Consider the following 17862-nt stretch of genomic DNA (forward strand, 5'->3'; position numbering starts at 1 on the left):
GACCTGCAATAAACACGTATACAATTATGAATATTAGTTATCCGGTTAGAGTGGCTGATGAAATATGTAATTTTCTAATCTCTTTTGTGGCAGAATCAACAATAGACTGACAGGTTTTTGCAACCCTTTGCATTGTCGAATACTACCTTTACATAGACCGTATCTTTATTTAAAAACACCTAAACAACTTACATTATTACCCTTATCAACAGTACAATATAAAAGGCATGATGTTAAATATAAATACGTTATGTGTAAAGGTCTTTGGGAGTAATACATTCGTCTACATAACATGATGTTTTCATGAAAATAAAAGTGCTCTTCAACAGCTGTATCGGGACATTTAAAAGGACAAATAGATAAACCTGGTAGCTTTGGAGACAGAGACAATTCGGATTACTTAAAATGTTATGTAAGACACAAATATGTTTTAAACTTGTAACATTTTTAAATGATGTAAACTGATTTTTTTTGAAAATAAAATGGTCACATGACTTAACGTTTTTAGAATAAAAATATATTTTTCTATTTTCTATCTTTTCTAAAGCCTTCTCACTTTGAAATACATACATACAACAGAATTAATACATTCATTTATCTCCTCTAAGGCAAGATAATAATAATAATAATAATGATAATAAAAATATTAGCTCATGCCAACCAAAAGCAATACTCGGAGACAATGAACGCTTTGGATGCCAACCACAGGCTTTCACTTGTTTGTCAGATAAAGGCATTTAGGGGGTAGAGATCATTAGCGAGGAATCCCAGGCATATGGCTGGCTGGCTGGCTGTTGTCGGCTCGGCTCCCCTCCCCCTCCCTTCCTTCCCTGCTGCCGTCCGCAGCAGCAGCAGCAGCAGCAGGACAGAGGTACTTCAGTTTTTGAAGCCGTGGCATGAATGATCTCATCTGAACCTGATCTCCGCTTTCCCTGCCGTCGATCCTATGACCGAGACGGGAATAAAATAACACAAACACGAGGTGAGTTCGACTGCCCTCGCCACCATTTTATTGCCTATTTAAAAAAAGCAGCTACCCGGGTGACCGAATGTTGTTTTTCTTGGAATTTGACAGCTCCGCCGCGGCGAAAACTCTTGTTTTCGGTCAGAAAAGGAGGAAGGACGGCGGCGGATGTGTGGGTGGGCGCTCTGGGCTAATTAGCTTCACACTTTGCTTAGCATTTTTTTGTTCAAATTAAAAATGAAATAATAAGCACAACGCTAAAGTCATAACCATTGTGTTCTGTCTCCCCCGCTAAAGCACTATGGTGTTTTTGTGTGTTCCACTGAACGCGTCTTGCCTCGCCAGGTAGCGACGGCTCTTTAAAGTGAGCGCCGTTAGCACAGTTAGCCTAGCCGGCTAGGCTAACTGCTAGCTCCTGGCGCAAAATGGCCTCATTGTCGCTCGGCAGCTCCGATGCTGAAAAAGACAAAAGCATGCGGCAGTCACCGACAGTAGCTCGGCGCTGTGAGTCACACAAGCCCCTCGCCGGTGGATCCAGTGTGTCGACTGACGGTTGTTGACTTTACATTTGTGTGCAATTTTTTTTTATCGGGAAAATTGTACCGCTGTCCCGATGGTTTATATTCATTTAGCCACGGCGAGCCGTGCTAAAGTAGTGGGGTTTCAGTGTGGGGGATGGGCCATGCTACTAGCAGCCATTGACGTAAAGCAAAGCTGCATTTTGTTTGGCTTTTAGATAGATGTGTAGATAGATAGGTAGATAGATAGCTGGATAGATGTACTTTATTGATCCCAAAATGGGTAACTACGCTGTTGCAACACTAAAAACAGTACAAAAAATAAATTATACCGTAGTTACAAAAAACACTCAAATCAATCTATTTACAACAAACAACCAAAGCAGATAAGCATTGCTTATCCCTAGTTTTCTAAACCATTAGTGCATTATTTGCCATTGAGTTTTTATTTTTGGCTCTTAGTTTAAGAAAAGATCAGCCCGTTTTTTAGTGATTGTGTTTACCCTAGTGACGTACATAGTAGTAGTGTCGTTACATATTTTGACAGTTTGATTACTAGTACTTGACCTACTTGTACTAATGCGTTGGTTAGTGAACTAATGTTTTGTTTTTTGTTGCTCATGATTACTCATTTCCTGCGTGATCAGCCAGACATGTTTTTGAACATCATTTGTGTCAGCACCGCCTTGTTTCATCTTGTGAAGACAGTGTGACTAAACTTACTGGAATATACGTTTCACAGCAGGTTTTTATATTCAGAGGAGTTTTTATTAATTGATTTTGAATTAAGATCCTGCCCCAAAACTTTTTTTAGGGGGTTCGAAATCACATTGACAGTGTCAGCTACTCTGCTTTTTTTTAATTTTTAATTATTATTATTATTATTATTATTTTTTAATAAAATATGCTATAGATATATTCAAAATAATAATAAAATAAACAAAATCATTGTCCAATATTGTCAGTAATCTATTTTTTTTTTTTTTTTTTAAATATCTATGGTATTGCTTGTTTAATATCTATTGTTTTTCAGTAAGACTAACTAATAATACTTTGTTAATTTTGCTGTAAGTTGTGACAAATGTGTGTCTGCTACAAGACTATACTGATTAAATTTATTCATGGTTTACAATATCTTGGACATAGGAGAGAACCTGTAATGGGAAGATGATTGTCAGTTCTAGTTTGAATTCTTCAGAAATCTGGCTGATTTCAAATTCAGACGCTTACCTGTAGGTTGTTCACAAACCAGGAAATGTGATTTAAAAAGTTGTTTGATGTTCAGACTTATTAATTATTAATAATTACTTGTGCAGTTTGCTTTCTCTCAGTTTGTAGGTCTTCCACATTCCCTTTTTAATTGTATGACTTTTTTATCATTATTACTACACACTTGTTTTCCCTTCAGGGACATAGTGCTCTCTCGTGCCTCTTCTTTAACAGGGACCTGCACAGTCGCACGACACTTGAAGACATTCTTTGTGTCTATAATTTTCTCACTCTTTTCATTTTAGATCTTCGTGTATCTTCCTTATTTCACTCTTCCTACTCTGTCCTCTGTCAGACATTGTGGTGACCGAACCAAAGACCTCCAGGCTCCCACAGTTCAGTGTGAATCAGACCCGCTCTGTTTGTGGTTGTGGATTACAACTTTGTAATACATGATAGCGATTACAGATAACTCACCACATTTGTGGGGTTACAACAGCGGCTTTATTTTATTTAATCTTTCTCATTTGATGTAAGGAGTTTTTTTGTTGTGATGTTTGTTTTTTTTAAGAAAGCGCCTTGCTTTACTTGCTGTAAAGAGGGTCGGCAGAAAGTTGTCCTATCAGAAAATACAGTATTGATCAACTGTATGTAACTCTACTGACGTTGTCAATGTGATTGTAAGACGCTGTGCATTTTTCACAGATTACAGGCATCACAATAGTTTCTGGAAATGTAAAGATTTTTGTGTGAGATGAATTGTTAAAAAAAAACAAAAAAACAACAACAACTGAAAAGTGGGCAGTTTTTGTAAAACAACTTTGTTCGTTATTTCAATGCTGTGAACTTTTTTTTAATCCTCTGCTGTGACAGTCCGTTGTTTTTTATCAGTGAGATTTTTGCTGTGTCCCTGATTTCACAGTTTGTCATTTTCCCCCTTTAAAGAGAAACAAAAAAAAAAACAAGCTAAAAATGTTTTTGACATGACAAGCAAGTGGAACATCCACCAAAAGGCCCTGCCCACAGCTGGACACTGCACATTATTTTTCTGCCCCGGTGGAAAAATTGAAATACCTCAGGCTGCTGTTCAAGGCTCAGCACCCCCCCCCCCCCCTCTCTTTTTCTTAACTTGCATCCCGCTTTATTTTTGCGAGTCGAAGGGCCTTTAAACGTTGGCAGGAGTGCCATTTTGTTCCTTCTGAGACATGTGTGCGTAAACGGTGTGTAATCAGGAAGTTGACTCGACTCCTCCTCCCCTCCCATCCCCTCGGCCCGAAGAGAAAGTGAAAATCTCGTTCTGCTAGTTTTTCAAAGTGTGTCGTGTTGTAGAGCCGGAAAAAAACCCTTTCTGACATCCCTGCAAGTTCCTGGTGGTCGTTGTACTGTGAACATTGTTACATGCTTTTTGTCTGCTGTTGTTTTTCTCACCTTTTCCCCTGAAAAGCACCTTATTGATTAGAACATCTTCTCAATCGCAGGTGCGGTGGGAACGAGTATAAGTGCCCCCCCCCCCCCACGCTCCCCTCCTCCACCTCCCCACTCGATGATGTAACTTGAGTGCTGTCTTTTTGTTTTTCTGACAAAGGTCTCTGTGGTGTGTGCTTACTTTGATGCAGCATTGGCATTTAGTTGGTAACCATTGCTATTTTCGGTGGCTCGGTGGTCTGTTAAAAGTGTGGTTGTTCCGCCCAGCAGGAGTCTTGCCTCAGACTGGCCTAAAATGGGCAGAAATGGTGCTGAACAAAAGCTGCTTGTCGCTCGTACAAAAGTACTTGAAGCGTTGCAGCCGGGACCGAGCTGCGTTGCTATTGCCTGTGCCTCTCAACAGGAAAGGTATAGCAAACTTTAAGACAAGAAACTGCAAACAAACCATTCACTGTTGACTGTAGTTTTAGAGCTTATTGATAAAAGTTCACAGCTGCTGCTTAGCAGATTTTTAGCCTCACACACGCACAAGTACTCCACCACATAGCCTCATTACATCACACCTTTACATAATTAATAACACAGCACTTATTCTTTTCTTAGCTAGTGGAAAAAAAACCTTAACATTAGGCATTTTCTGTACTCTTTCTCTCATGTCTAGTGATTAATGAGTTGATGCCGAGTGAATTGTCACCTCCGGATGTCTGACTGTGCCTCTTTTCTCCCGGCTGTCACCACAGAGAGACGACATGTTTACGAAGGGCACCAAGCGCAAGTTCTCAGACTCCGGGGAGGAGCCGGTGGCCGGCGGTGACCAGGGCCCGCCACTGGCGGCAGCCGCTGCCGCCGCCGCCGCCGCTGCCCGGACGCTGTCCTCCACCTACAGCCTGCAGCGGCAGTCGCTGCTCGACATGTCGCTCATCAAGCTGCAGCTCTGCCACATGCTGGTGGAGCCCAACCTGTGCCGCTCAGTGCTCATCGCCAACACGGTGCGGCAGATCCAGGAGGAGATGACCCAGGACGGCACCTGGCAGATCATGACCCAAGCGCTGGCGGCCGCGCAGTGTCCCGCCGACCGCCTGGTGGCCACCGAGGTGCTGTGCCGGCAGACGGACCCGGCGGTGCAGGCCGGCCACAGTCCCAAGCCCTTCCCCGAGGAGGGCTACCCGGCCGGGGAGGCGGAGGCCGTGGCCGCCATGGAGGGCGAGGTGGAGGCCGAGGTCACCATGGTGCCCCAGCTGGCCCCCTCAGCGTCTTACCTGGCCGGGCCCTTCGGCGTGGGGCCCTGTTGGGTAGGCGAGGAGGAGGAGGAGGACGAGGAGGAAGAAGAGGAGGAGGAGTGCGACGAGGACGAGGACAGCGAGGAGTGCGCGTCCGAGGAGGGCGAGGAGGGCGAGCGGGACCGGCTGAGCGCCAGCTCCCGGACAGCGGACCAGGTCTTTGGCACCTTTGAGATCAAGCACCCGGCCGCGGCAGCAGCGGTGGCGGCGCCGCCTGCCGACCCGGCGCTGGAGGAGCTCTTCTCCGACGTGGACCCGTCCTACTACGACCTGGACACGGTCCTCACGGGCATGCAGGCCGCCCCCAAGATGGGGCCCTACGACCTGCTGGAGAGCCTGTCGTCCCACGGGCCCAGCACGCTGGGCTCCGGCGCCAGCTGCAGGTCGGACCTCAATGAACTGGACCACATCATGGAGATCATCGTGGGCTCGTGAAACTCGGAAAAAAACCTTCTTTTGGCATGCGCAGATCCCTCAGACCCCCCCTGACCTCCTCCCAGACTATGCACACAGTTACATGAGTGCACGTCCCGCTCGTGGTGTCGTCCACACAAGAGATTGTCGGAGGCTTCGTGGCCAAGGTGGGAAATTAACAGTTGGCCGGGTAGAATTTTTTAGGATTAGTACGTTAGGGCTCAGAGGCAGCGCGCTCTAAAGGAGAAGCTGTCGAGGCCTTTATATTTTATTACAATTATTAACCGTTTAAAGAAAATAAATTAGCGTGGGAGAATTGAAACAATAATTTTGGGATTAAAGCACCATTTTGGTCTCTGGCAAAAGCAGTTACTTTCCTACTTTGAAGTCCAAACCCCCCCCCCCCCTTCCTCCCCCCGCGAGAGTGCAGACGCTCACCACGATGCACTCTCACTCACTCACTCACTCACCATCCATGTTTACGTTTGTCATCCACTCCGTGTCACTCGCTCCAACCGGTCGACCATTTCTATTTATTGTTACATGGACTGAGGAACTGTTTGTCCACACTACGCGCACCGAATCCAGAACAAATTGTAAATCCAAATCTATTGAATCAATGCATATTTTCCTAAAGATTTGAGCAATTATGAATGGAATATATGTATATGTACGTATGTGTATATAGAAATATATTTTTTGCATTATACATTCTGGGGGGAATTTTTTGCAAGTATCATTTGATATTATTATTATTATTATTGTTATTGTTGTTGTTGTTATTTTTTTTTTTGTCCCTCCCAGGCAGGTTTTTAAGATTTTAATGTAGCCAGACTCGAGACAGTGTCTTCCCATGGTTTGGTATCACAGGTCGACTGCATCGTCACTCTTTCTAGGCGCTGTTCCTTTGTAATCTCAAAGCTTTATGCAGGGCAGGGAAAAACACTGCCAGCCTCAAAACCAAATGCTGGTTAAGATCTGACTGTTTCCGGTAAGTAAACACATTATTAGTTTCCTGTACTGCTTTATGTACTAACAAGATTTCCTGAAGCATTTGGAGAAACCACGGGGTGATAACTGCATCAAAAAGCCATATCTCTCTCTCGTTCGCTCTCTCTCTCTCTTTCACTCATTTGGTAGTTTACTACGAGTGAGTGCCGTTCGATAACCCAGTCTAATTTATTGTTTTATTTTATTTATTGTATTTATTATCTCTAGGTACAGACACGCCATATTCAATTCAAATCAATCACGAGGCCCCATGAATTTATATTTATCCCTTCCTTTTGAATGCAGTACCTATTTATTCCTTACATTTATTATTACTATTGCTATTATTATCATCGTTATTATTAATAGCAATAGTAATAACTCGGTTACTATTCAGATCACTATGCAGCTCTGTCATAAGTGTTTCATAATGATTGTATACGACTCAAATGTCCTTTAATTCCTTTATGCAAACAGTTGCCTTTTGTCCTAAAGATGTGGAAAAATCCAATGCATTTAAAGAAGAAAAAGAAAAGAAAGTTCTGTAACGACATGACGAAGAGATTAACTCAGGCAAACAAGATGTATTGACAAGAATACAGTATTACGACAAGCTGAATACCTTACCGCAACACTCCTGAAGGATGTCACTCTGGTCTGAATGGGAGCTAGAACTTCAAAGACTAATAATTACCGTTGTAAAATGTATGCATTTTTTTATATTAAGGCAAAAAACATTGTAGCATCTTTGTAAATATTTTTTATAATAAAAGGTGCAACTATTTATTGTCGTTTATTTCTTTCCTGATGTCTGATTGGGCACACTGGGGAGGTAAGGCTGACGGTCTCTTTCTGTTTTGTCTCTGCTATAAACTAAAATGTTTGTCTTAGCTTTTTGAAAAGTATCACTCTGCTCATCTAATGTGGTGTTGGTGATAGATTTTTTTTTTTGCAAAAAAATCTTAGCTTGTACATAGTGTTCTTCAAGTACTGTCATAATTCTTAGATAGTTTGAAAAATGTTAATTGCAAGTAATGAATGAAATTTGTGAATTTGCTCTATTTTATCAGGTCATTAGCAAGCTTTTGAGTCTAGCTCATGTTAGTTTGTTTAGATATCACAGAATTATTTATGACTTCTACTATTGGACAACTGACGCAGCAATGCAACCAAATTGCAATCGCTTCGTTCTCCCTTCTGATGCTCGGTTTGAACTTTGGATCAAAGAGACAAAAAATGTGAAAAAAAATGAAATGATCTTCCATAACTTACTGTTATAAAATACAGCTTCACAGTCGGGCTGCGTAATACATTTGTGTTTTTGTGATGAGTATATTTGCATTGCAGTAGCTTCTCTAGTTGAGAGAAACTTGTGACTTTGCTTTAATTTGGACTCTGCCAAAACCTTTTCCCTCACGTTATCTCACGTGACGATGCTGGACCCTGGAGATCGTCCTTTAGATACACAGCAAGTTTCAATGAAACGGGACCATTGTTTGTTTGCAGCCCTGGAAAATGCTGGCAGAATGTAAAAATTGTGAAATGGACATCACAGAAAAGATAAAATGCCCCTTCTTAGCAGTGTTGATCTGAAAGAAAATCACGAGAGTCTCGTCTGAAAAGGCACGGAGAGCGTCTCCAAAAGGTCTGGATGAGTCTGCACTCTGAGTTTGAGCCTGTGGTTAAAGATTAATGGCCTCTCAGTGACTCAGCAAGAGGGAAGGCAAAAGGACAGTCGTCAGAGAAAGAGACCATTGTGTCTCGAGAAGAAGCAACAGAGAAACAACTGTAGATGAGGAGTTTGCATCATGTGAGGTTAGAATGGCAAAGTTTCTTTACTTCCAACGTGTCCGAGGGCAACAACTCCGACCTCTAATGGGCAAGAAAAGCCCACAGTACCTTCAGCAATGCTGCTGCCGAGGCCAGGGCGAACAATGAGGAGTCCTCATGTTTATGAATGACCTCCCTCTCTTGCCGACATCTGCCGTGGCATCTGTCAATTTCAAGCAAAACAGAAATGTTAGACAATTTATTAGCCAAACCTGAATTTGTTTCAGCAGTTGTGACAACCAGCTGGCAAAATTGCCATTTATTTATGATAATTGATGAGGTAAACACTTGACAAATCACATCTTACAGCTTTTACATTGGCTGAAAAGCCATTGGGCGCTGGGGTGACGTCAACAAGGGTTTTGGTGAGTTACTTATTTTTTTTAATCCAGATATGTCGGCTGGAACATAACAAAAACCTGAAAGTATGTGATTTTTATAGTTTTATTTGATGTATGGAATCAAACTACTAGGACCAAGACATAAAAACAAAACCCCTGGGAAATCCATCGTGAATTTAGTAGTCCTTATTTGGTGTCAGCGCTCTCCCGTTTTCCGGTCACTTCTCCCCCACTTCCTCTGTGAGTCATCTGTTCCTTTAAAATGCTGCGTTCAGGTGCTTACAAGCTTCTGGAAACTGCCACTACTAGTGTTCATGCACGTTTTGTCTGCACGTTTTTAGATTCTTCATATCGACGATATTGGGTTGCTTTTAAATATTTAATCACACGACTCTGACGTGAAATTTCTGACTTTTAACGGTCTGGAAGTAAAACAAATAATGAAAGAAAACAGTTTTCCAACTAAAGATTTTGATATTGTCAAAATGCAGACGTTGTTCTCGTCAATCGTTTTAGGGACAGGAACAGGAACAGTGGGATCATCACTCGGCTCATTTGTAAAAATGTAAAGAAGATGGAGTTAGGATGCTAATTGGTTGCATTTTTCTAATCATGGATAGTCTAACCATGAACCATTAAAAAAAAAAAAATTAGACGACCTACTACGACCCTATTAGATGACCTACAGGCTTGGTGTAACCCGACTAAGACATCAAATTGTAAATATGTGAAGCGATATTGGGGGAATCGGTTTACAAAACCGTGCAGCGACGAGCCCAACATGCCTCATTTGAACTCAATTGTGACATTCAAATCATTCTATCTTCACTGCATGATTGGGAACGGTTTACCTTTTGCTCCTAATCTGTATTCGGAGAGCAGTGCTATCAGAGTTGTCCTACTACGCATGAACAAAAAAAAAACGTCTTACGTTGTTGTCAACTCGACTGTGCAACAGTGTAGGGTTTTGCTCACAGAATAAAACGAACCGAATTTACGTCAAAGTCGTATCAAACTCGTTCACCGTCCACCACGTAACAAGACACACGCAGCGCACTGAGTTCAACTCATTCCCGTGCTTTCGCTGCTCTCGTCTTGCGCCGCAAAGCCACCGCTCCCGACGTTTTTGCGGCGCCCCTGAACGCACCGTCTTCCTCGCAAGTCGGAACAAGCGACTGCACATTCGTTGCCCCGTGAGTGGCGGAGGTGGGGGCGTGACCAGCGGCGCGGCCGACCAATCAGGGGCCGCGCACGGCGGAGCGCTGCCGCACGCCACGGCCACGCCTCCTACCTCCACCCCACCCCCACCCACCACCGCCACACCGCCGCCGCTGCGGACTCACTGGCCGCCCGAACATTCCTCATCTTCCCAGGGGCTCGGACGCAGGGAGGGAACACGGCGGCGGCGACTCGAACTCGACGAGCCGGTGAAACACGACCACTTGGCCCCGCTCATGACACTTTCCAAGGACACGTAAAGGTGATTTTGACAAGTTTATGTCTTCGTCGAAACGTCTCCTGTTTAACCCTTCATGTTTTCCCCTCCCAACTTGGTTGAAATCGAGGCTCTGCTGGAAGTAAAGGGGATTGGTGGGGGTGTTCATATGGAGGCTTGAAGTACGGTGGTTTGATACCAACGAGCGGGAGATGTGGGATGTGGTGTTTAACTGTTGTGTGGTTTTTTTTTTTTTTTTTTTTGCCGCTGCTGTTTACGTTTGTCGAGTCTCTTATCTCAAACTGTGCGGCGTTTAAAGGTCTCGTGCTGCTGCGGGTGTAAAGGGGAGGTCAAATTCTCATCAGTGTCTGGGCTTCCATTGAAAAGCCACCTGTTATTCGGGCCACAAATTTGACAGATAAGACGAGTGTCTGTGTCGATGAGTTAAAACGAGTCGAAAGTGAGCGCGACGATGCTCAGTCCAACGAGTAGCGACGGCTGTCCCACGCACTTTAAATTCAAAAAGAACGACGCAGCGTCTCTGTAAAACTTCGCTACACTTTCGGTATCGTGTATCTCCGCGACTTACTTACTTACTTACTTGACTCGTCATTTCGAAACGAGCCGTGCCGGCTAGTTGGCGCTGTTACATAAATTGAACGCCGGGGTTTATTCCATGTCAATGCAAAGTCCCCCCCCCGCCTCCCTACTGGCTGTGAGTCAAGCGGACGCAGCGTCTCCACCAATGGCATTTCAAGACCAGGAATTAAAGCTCCTCTCGAACGCGAGTGGTCGGCGACGGCGCTCGAGTGTACGTTATTTCAACGTTATTTGACGACTTCGATGATGTCGTGACAAATCCGTTCGTCAAGATCAACCGAGACCTTTGCATTTTCAGTAGACATTTAAAAAAAAATGAAACCAAAACGGGTTTCTGCTGTGTACTAGTTTCCTTTCAGTCGACTTGAACAACCTTAGACCAGGGGTGGGCAAACCTTTTGACTGTTGGGCCGCTATGGACTCTAACATTTGACGTAACATCCACACACATACTATACATCCGGAATATGTATGTGAACATTTTTTAAAAAAATATCCATGACTGTGATGTATTGTCCAGCACAGTGGTGCAGTGGTCAGGGGCTTTTGTGTGTGGGGTTTGCATGTTCTCCCTGTGTCAGCGTGGGTCCTCTCCAGGTTCTCCAGCTTCCTCTGCTCCAGCAGACCCCCTCGCAATCCTTTAAAATCCATCCGTCCATTTTCAATACCTCCCTCCTCCTGCAGTGTAGAAAGTTGAGTCAACTTTCTACACTGCAGCAAGATGTATGTAATTATGCAGCAAGGAATTTAAATCTACATTTTATTTTACACTTTTTGTTCAGTGAGAAACTGCAATGTTAATAGTCATGAGAATGAAAGGAAAGACATTTAATCCACACTGTGTGTCCAAACTTTTGACTGGTAGTGTGTATATATATGTGTATATTTATATTTAAAAAGTTTATGGAAAAAAGGTCATTTTTGCTCGAGTGTAACTGGTTGTGTGTCACCGCAGGCCAATGTTGGGTCGAGGCGTCAAGCGCAAGTGGAGCTGCCTGCAGGAGCTGGAGGTGGAGGTGGAGACCCTCCCGGTTGCTGCGGCTGCAGGAAAGGAGAAGAATGAGGAGGACCGCCAGCCAGACATCGCTGCGTCCAGCAAGGCCGAGGCGAGCCACCTGCAGCAGCAGCGGCAGCGGGTGCTGGGCCTCTGCCTGCAGAAGCTGCAGCACTACCAGGCCGGCGTGGAGCTCAGCCTGCGCCGCTCCGTGCTGCTCATCAACACGCTGCGCCAGATCCAGGCGGACATGCACAGCGACAGGGAGGAGGGCGTGGCCCTGACGTGCCCCGGGTGCGCCGACGCCGATGGGGACGACCCGCCGTCGTCCCCGCAACCCCCTCCGCAGGAGGCCGACCCGCCCAAAGCCTTCCCCGCCACGGCGATTGCCGCCTTCAGCGACGCAGTGGGTGCCGTGGGCTACCTCGGCGACCTGGCGCTGGACGACATCTTCGAAGACATTGACACGTCCATGTACGAGAGCTCGGACCTGCCTCTGGCCTGGCCCTCGGGCCCCTCGTGGCCCGTCAGCGTGTCCCTGTGGACGGACGAAGATGTCAAGGTGCGCTCAGCCGGCCACGGCTCGGGGCCCGGCGGCGGCGGCGGCCTCCAGTCGTGTCTCATGGACCTTAACGAGCTGGACCACATCATGGAGATCCTGGTCAATTCCTGATGAACTTCACACGGAGGAGGTCCGACTGTGATCGCAGCTAAAGGCCGAGATGGACCTCGGATACTTAATGCTTCGTCTTTTTTTGTTTGTTTGTTTGTTTGTTTGTTTTTCCCCCTGATATTTTAAACTCGGTTCAGTTCAGGTAAAGCAAAAGAGTGACTGAAAAGTGGAACTATGCCAGCAACTACAAAGGAGCTGTCCGACTTTATGCAAACCTGAGTTTATGAAGGACAAATCCACCAGTCGTGTTCCACTTACGAGTATTTCTACGTCGCAGTGCAAACACACTGCGCTTGTAGCCTCAAATTCCGACGCGCGTGGACGCTGTTTGTGGCCTTTAAAGCGGCGGAGTGCAACGCCTACGCAAAGTGTCGTCACTCGCGGGATCAAACACAATTACGCCATACAAGCAGTTTAAAGGGTATCCAAGGTGGATCTGTATGTATTTAATCGAATTGGTAGCCAAGAGGAGGAAATCCTAAATATCCTTCCTGCCGCGTCAGTGTCCCCCCCCCCCCTCTACCAAGTGTCTGTGAATGCAACGGCAGCGAGTGAATCCCGATCGCCAGCGAGGAAAAGAAACCAAGCCGGTGGCGTCACTCCAGGCTGTTAGATCGGCCCTGGGTTGATTATTAATTGAAATCCCTTCAATTACTTACGAGGTTACGCTTCTGCCAGCAGGGAGGGCAAAGGCGTTTGTTTAGTTTTTTTATTTATCGCTTCATCGTGGAGGACCTTTAAAAAAAAAAAAAAAGAAAAGAAAAGAAAGAAAAGCCATGGATGCCAGCTGCCAGCTGAGTGGTTGCATGATAGGTCTGTGTATTTATTATCAGGCAGGAGAAGCCTGAGAGGGGCTGAAATGTCGATGAAGGTAACAAGAAAATGCCTTTATCTCGTGTTATTTATGAATGGAAAATCAGTCACAAACTGCAGCCGATTTTATGACCCGTTTGTACGCAGACGTTTTGCTATGTTGTTTTTTTTCCCCGCGGGAGTTTTTAACGTGTAATTGGGAGTCGTCGCCTCACCCCTTCGCCACCGTCTCTCTCTTTTGGCAGCTCGTCCCATAATGCAGCACGTCATGAATGCAGTGTAAAAAAACCCAAACCAAACCATGTATTTCACAACAGTAATGTAATAATGGTCCCAGTCCTGGCTCCTCTCACTCAGCAGCTCTCGCGTTTCGTGAAGGGGTGAATTTGTAAAACTGGCGCGTCTGTCGTGTATTTTTTTATTTAATTTTTTTTTTACAGCCTGAGTGGCGCAAGTTTGTAACTGTGACGTTGGGAAGTTTATAGCTCAGTTTTATACCTGTTTCTTATCGGAAGCCAAGCGGATGCTCGAGCCGTTTGGCTCCTGGTTCTACCTCCCGACTGTCTGTCTGTCTGTCTGTCTGTCTGCCTGTCTGCCTGTCTGCCTGCCTGCCGTCTATCTGGACACTCCTGTCTTTTGCACCGCATTGAGCCACGGACCGTCTGTTGTTTGTATAAATCATTCAGCTCTCGCTCCATCCACCCTGGACCGATCCAAAGCCCCCTCCTGTCGGAACCAAAGCAAATCCCTCCCTCCTTCCTTCCTTCCTTCCCTGCATCTCCCGCGCTGCGTCGTGGCGACCACGTGCCTTACTACTGTGCGGCCCACCGTCTTTATTCAGTTTGGCGGGGTGTTATGTAAAAAAAAAAGAAGAAGAGCCACAGCCGCCTTCGTTCCTCCTCCTCCTTCTTCTCCCGAGCTCCATTTTTCCCTCCCGCTCCCACCCACCACCCTTGCGCTCAGTGAAAACTAGTAGCATATGAGCTTAATGTATCCTGACAGGCTGACGGGGGAGCGGGGAGGAGGAGGAGGAGAAGGAGTGGGAGGAGGGGCGGTGAAAAATAGGAGGTGGAGAAAGAGGAGGAGGAGGGGTGGAAGGAAGCTGTGTGCGTCACTCATCCAGTGGGCGGGGCTTGCAGCTTGTTTTGCCCAGACTCGGAGAGCCGGCCAATCCCACAAGGCGTAAGGAGAGCGAGATGCATGCGTCTGACAACAACTTGTTTTTGTTTTTCCTCCGCGCACATAAACAACGAGTGGGTCTTTCAGGGTTCTGCCTGTGAAATGAAAAAGTCCAATTTTATGTTTATTTTATTTTTATTTTTCCATTGGTATAATTTTCTGAATATAAAAGAGCAGGAAAGCTGCAGTGTTATTTATAATTGAGTGTGTGTGGGAAGGGTTTGTGAAGCACAAGCTGTATGTTATCAATGCTGATTTACAATGTCAATGCAAGTGAAGGATGAGGTTGTTCGGAAATGAGATTATTATTAAGTAATAATGTATTGTATTTTTTGTGAAATATTTTATAGATTTTATTGAATAATACAGTAAAATTGCCTGAACTTTCTTTTGTCTGAGTCTTCATTTTTGGGGCCGGGAGCATTTCTTGTGTTTTGTTTCAGTCAGAGAGAGATCACAACAAGGTCTGTGGTCTGTCTCCATCAATGAGGTCACAAAATCACATTAGAAGCATCGTTTTGAGTCTTTTATTTTATTGCCATGGATCCTATTTAATTGGGCACCACATTCACACTGGTGGTGGTGGTAAAAGCTACATGTGTAGCCACAGTCGCCCTGGGCCAAACGGCCTACTGTCCATCATTCCATCCATTTTCAATACCCGCTTCCTCCGAAAAGTTGGAGGTCTTGTCAAAGAAAAAGTCAACTTCTTGTTCGCGTGCAAACATTTAAAACGACAATTTGCGTGATGTCACCTTTAAAAAATTGATAAAACGGCACAGAGATTAAAAAACAAAAGGATAAAAGAGCACGAGGAGCAAAACGCAAAAAGGGGGACAACACCCTTGGTAGCGCAGTACCGACACACACTGCACACTAACCACACGTACGTAACACGGCATTTGTAATTACATGACTGACAGCATGCGGTTAATGGACAGCCGCATTTTTTTGTAGCACGTGGTGGGGTAAAAAAAAGAAGAAAAAAAAGAAAAAAAAAAAGGATTTTGTTTCCCTGCTCTTTGGCTCGCAGGCTTGAGACTAAAGTCTACGCTCGGCTCGCTGCGCCGGAAGTGTGCAGCACGTGGCACTCAGCAGCGGTCAGCCTGCGAGGCTGCGCACAGGGCGCCACTTCTCCACACCTTCTTCCCCCCTCCCCGAAACACGAGTGCGCATTTGGAATCAAATACTGCCCTCTGGCGGCGACGAAAAGTCATAACCAACAATGCGCGACCGCATATGTGCAAAACTCTGGCCCGCGGGCCAAATTCTGGCCCTCAGCGTCATTATATCTGGCCCGCCGGGTTACAACACATCATGTAGCGCTAATACTACAAATCCCAGAATGCTCTGCTAATATTTTTTTGGTATTTATTTTTTTAAATGTGTTGTGTTTTTATTCTGGTAGCAAAAAGACTTTAAAAGCTTGTTGGAAGGTTTGACACGGCCACACTGGTGCTAATAAAAGCGTCTTAAATGTTCACATACGGAGCAAACAGAGGCTGCCTTGTTGTTGTTGCTCCGGGGGTTCACCTCTCATCTCAACGTCAATGTCACGCATTGACGGTGGAGAAGGACCTTAAGTGAGGTGATTGCGGTTATTATTTTTTTTAATTAAAGCTCTGAAAATGGAGCCGTCGCTCTGTCTCTTCAGTATGTGGCACGTTTCCAGTGGTGTTCGTGCGAGGACACAACCTCAGTTTTCAGATTAAGAATAATTAGATCTTCTCGAACTTTGACCGTTGAGTTCAATACTGGGGCAAAATCCACACTGAACTGGGTTAACTTGCAAATTACACTTGACAGCGGTTCAGCAGTTTGTCTGCCCATGTGTGTGTGTGTGTGTGTGTGTGTGTGTGTGTGTGTGTGTGTGTGTGTGTGTGTGAGATCTCCCTACCGATGACCTCATATTACCTTGTCTGACAACAGTGGATGCACATATTCGGGATTGTGCGAACTGGTTGTGCGTGTCATCATTGTTTATTCATTTAACTTCTCTGCCGGCCAAAACACACTCAGAAAAGGTTTTTTTTTGTAATTATGTAAATAAAATTATTCCTTACACACTTGACCTTTAAATGCTGAACACAAAACACAAAATGCATTTCATGCAAAGTCTGCAGTGTTTGGATGACTTTGTATTCTTCTACAGCAGATAAGAAAGTGAATAAATGCAATAATGTAAGAAGAACCACCAAGGCAGAAACCAGTGTTCTGTGAGCAGCATGTTTACCTTGTTAGATGGAGAACAAGGCCCTGGCCAGTGTCCTATGTGTGTAGCTGCTGGGCGGGACAGCTTTGGCATAGCGGTGTCTGCGCTGTGGCGCTGAGCTGTCCTCTCCACATGGCACTGCACAATCTGCAGAACAAGATGGGGAATTTGATTTGAGGGTGGCAGTAAACGCCACTCAGTAGGCACTGATCTACAATTTAGAGCTCCCAATTTGCCTCTCAGGCATGTTTTTAATATCGCGGGGAGGAAGTGGGAGAAACCGAAGAGAACCCACAAAGCCTAAATATCGCGATAGAAAACTGGTCATGGAAAGAGCTAAACTTGGAAGAACCTCTCAAATATGGTTTCGACGCTCTCGCAAGGTGGTACCATAAAGAGGTATATCACAGTGGTATATCACAAAAGTGTCGTGGAAACACTTTTTTCACATTTACACGTCAGTGGACGTGACGTACGGGGTCACGGCCAAGCGAAAACGGCGGTATTGTAGTTGGATGGAGAAGGAGACGGAATATTTCTAACATGTAATCAAAGAGAAAAATATAACAACCATTGTTGACAACAAACAAGCGTATTGAAACAAAAGCAAACCTAAGTCTAAAAAAAAAAAAATAAATCAAAATTTGAGAAATATCGCTTTTATTTTGCGAAAAACTGCCATGGAAACGCAGCTACTGAAACAGGGAGACGGTGCAAACCCAACACAGAACGGCACCGGGCTTTTTGCGTTTTCATTTTTGTAAATATTCTTTACTCCAAAGGGAGTGCCACCAAACTGAACGACTGAACCACGTGTGATGCAGTCACAAGCAAATCAAATCATGAGCCAAATCAATCACAATGAAGTACACAACAACAACAACAACAGCTCGCAGCTGGCCCTGTTCCGTTAATGACATTAGGACCTCGGTTGTGGATGTGGCGTACGTGAAGGACTGGGAAATCTGCGAGGTGGAATAATATG

General features: G+C 45.0%; 2 protein-coding genes and 1 long non-coding RNA gene across 6 annotated transcripts; 2 read left to right on the top strand and 1 right to left on the bottom strand.

Annotated features, from left to right (window-relative positions):
* The first annotated feature begins 765 nt into the window (after positions 1-765).
* On the top strand, positions 766-7584 carry cdca4 (cell division cycle associated 4). Of its 4 annotated transcripts, none has more exons than XM_076027616.1 (3): positions 766-982; positions 1076-1140; positions 4857-7584. In XM_076027616.1, the coding sequence occupies exons 1-3, from the start codon at positions 901-903 to the stop codon at positions 5829-5831; spliced, it is 1122 nt and encodes a 373-aa protein (XP_075883731.1). In that variant the 5' UTR covers positions 766-900; the 3' UTR covers positions 5832-7584. The 4 variants fall into 4 exon arrangements, with proteins under 4 accessions (XP_075883731.1, XP_075883733.1, XP_075883732.1 ...); XM_076027618.1 differs by lacking the exon at positions 1076-1140 and adding an exon at positions 4387-4524 and having other exon boundaries at positions 785-982; XM_076027620.1 differs by lacking the exon at positions 766-982 and adding an exon at positions 4387-4524.
* On the bottom strand, positions 4564-10247 carry LOC142889058 (uncharacterized). Its single transcript, XR_012926789.1, has 2 exons — positions 9823-10247; positions 4564-8793 (listed from the first exon to the last, which is right to left on the bottom strand). It is a non-coding gene; the product is annotated as an uncharacterized LOC142889058 (long non-coding RNA).
* A 25-nt stretch (positions 10248-10272) lies between these two features.
* Positions 10273-14361, top strand: LOC142889056 (uncharacterized). Its single transcript, XM_076027621.1, has 2 exons — positions 10273-10451; positions 11962-14361. Exon 2 carries the CDS (start codon positions 11966-11968, stop codon positions 12671-12673), a length of 708 nt encoding a protein of 235 aa, XP_075883736.1. The 5' UTR covers positions 10273-10451; positions 11962-11965; the 3' UTR covers positions 12674-14361.
* The last annotated feature ends 3501 nt before the right edge of the window (positions 14362-17862 follow it).

Source organism: Nelusetta ayraudi, unplaced genomic scaffold, assembly GCF_046127955.1.
Source record: "Nelusetta ayraudi isolate G7.1 ecotype Tasmania unplaced genomic scaffold, CSIRO-AGI_Nayr_v1 ptg000021l, whole genome shotgun sequence".
NCBI lineage: Eukaryota > Metazoa > Chordata > Actinopteri > Tetraodontiformes > Monacanthidae > Nelusetta > Nelusetta ayraudi.

Coding starts and splice junctions, on each gene's coding strand:
- cdca4 (XM_076027616.1), top strand. CDS start 901: ATGATCTCATCTGAACCTGATCTCCGCTTTCCCTGCCGTCGATCCTAT. Junction 983..1,075: donor TAAAATAACACAAACACGAG/GTGAGTTCGACT, acceptor GGAATTTGACAG/CTCCGCCGCGGCGAAAACTC. Junction 1,141..4,856: donor GGACGGCGGCGGATGTGTGG/GTGGGCGCTCTG, acceptor CTGTCACCACAG/AGAGACGACATGTTTACGAA.
- LOC142889056 (XM_076027621.1), top strand. CDS start 11,966: ATGTTGGGTCGAGGCGTCAAGCGCAAGTGGAGCTGCCTGCAGGAGCTG.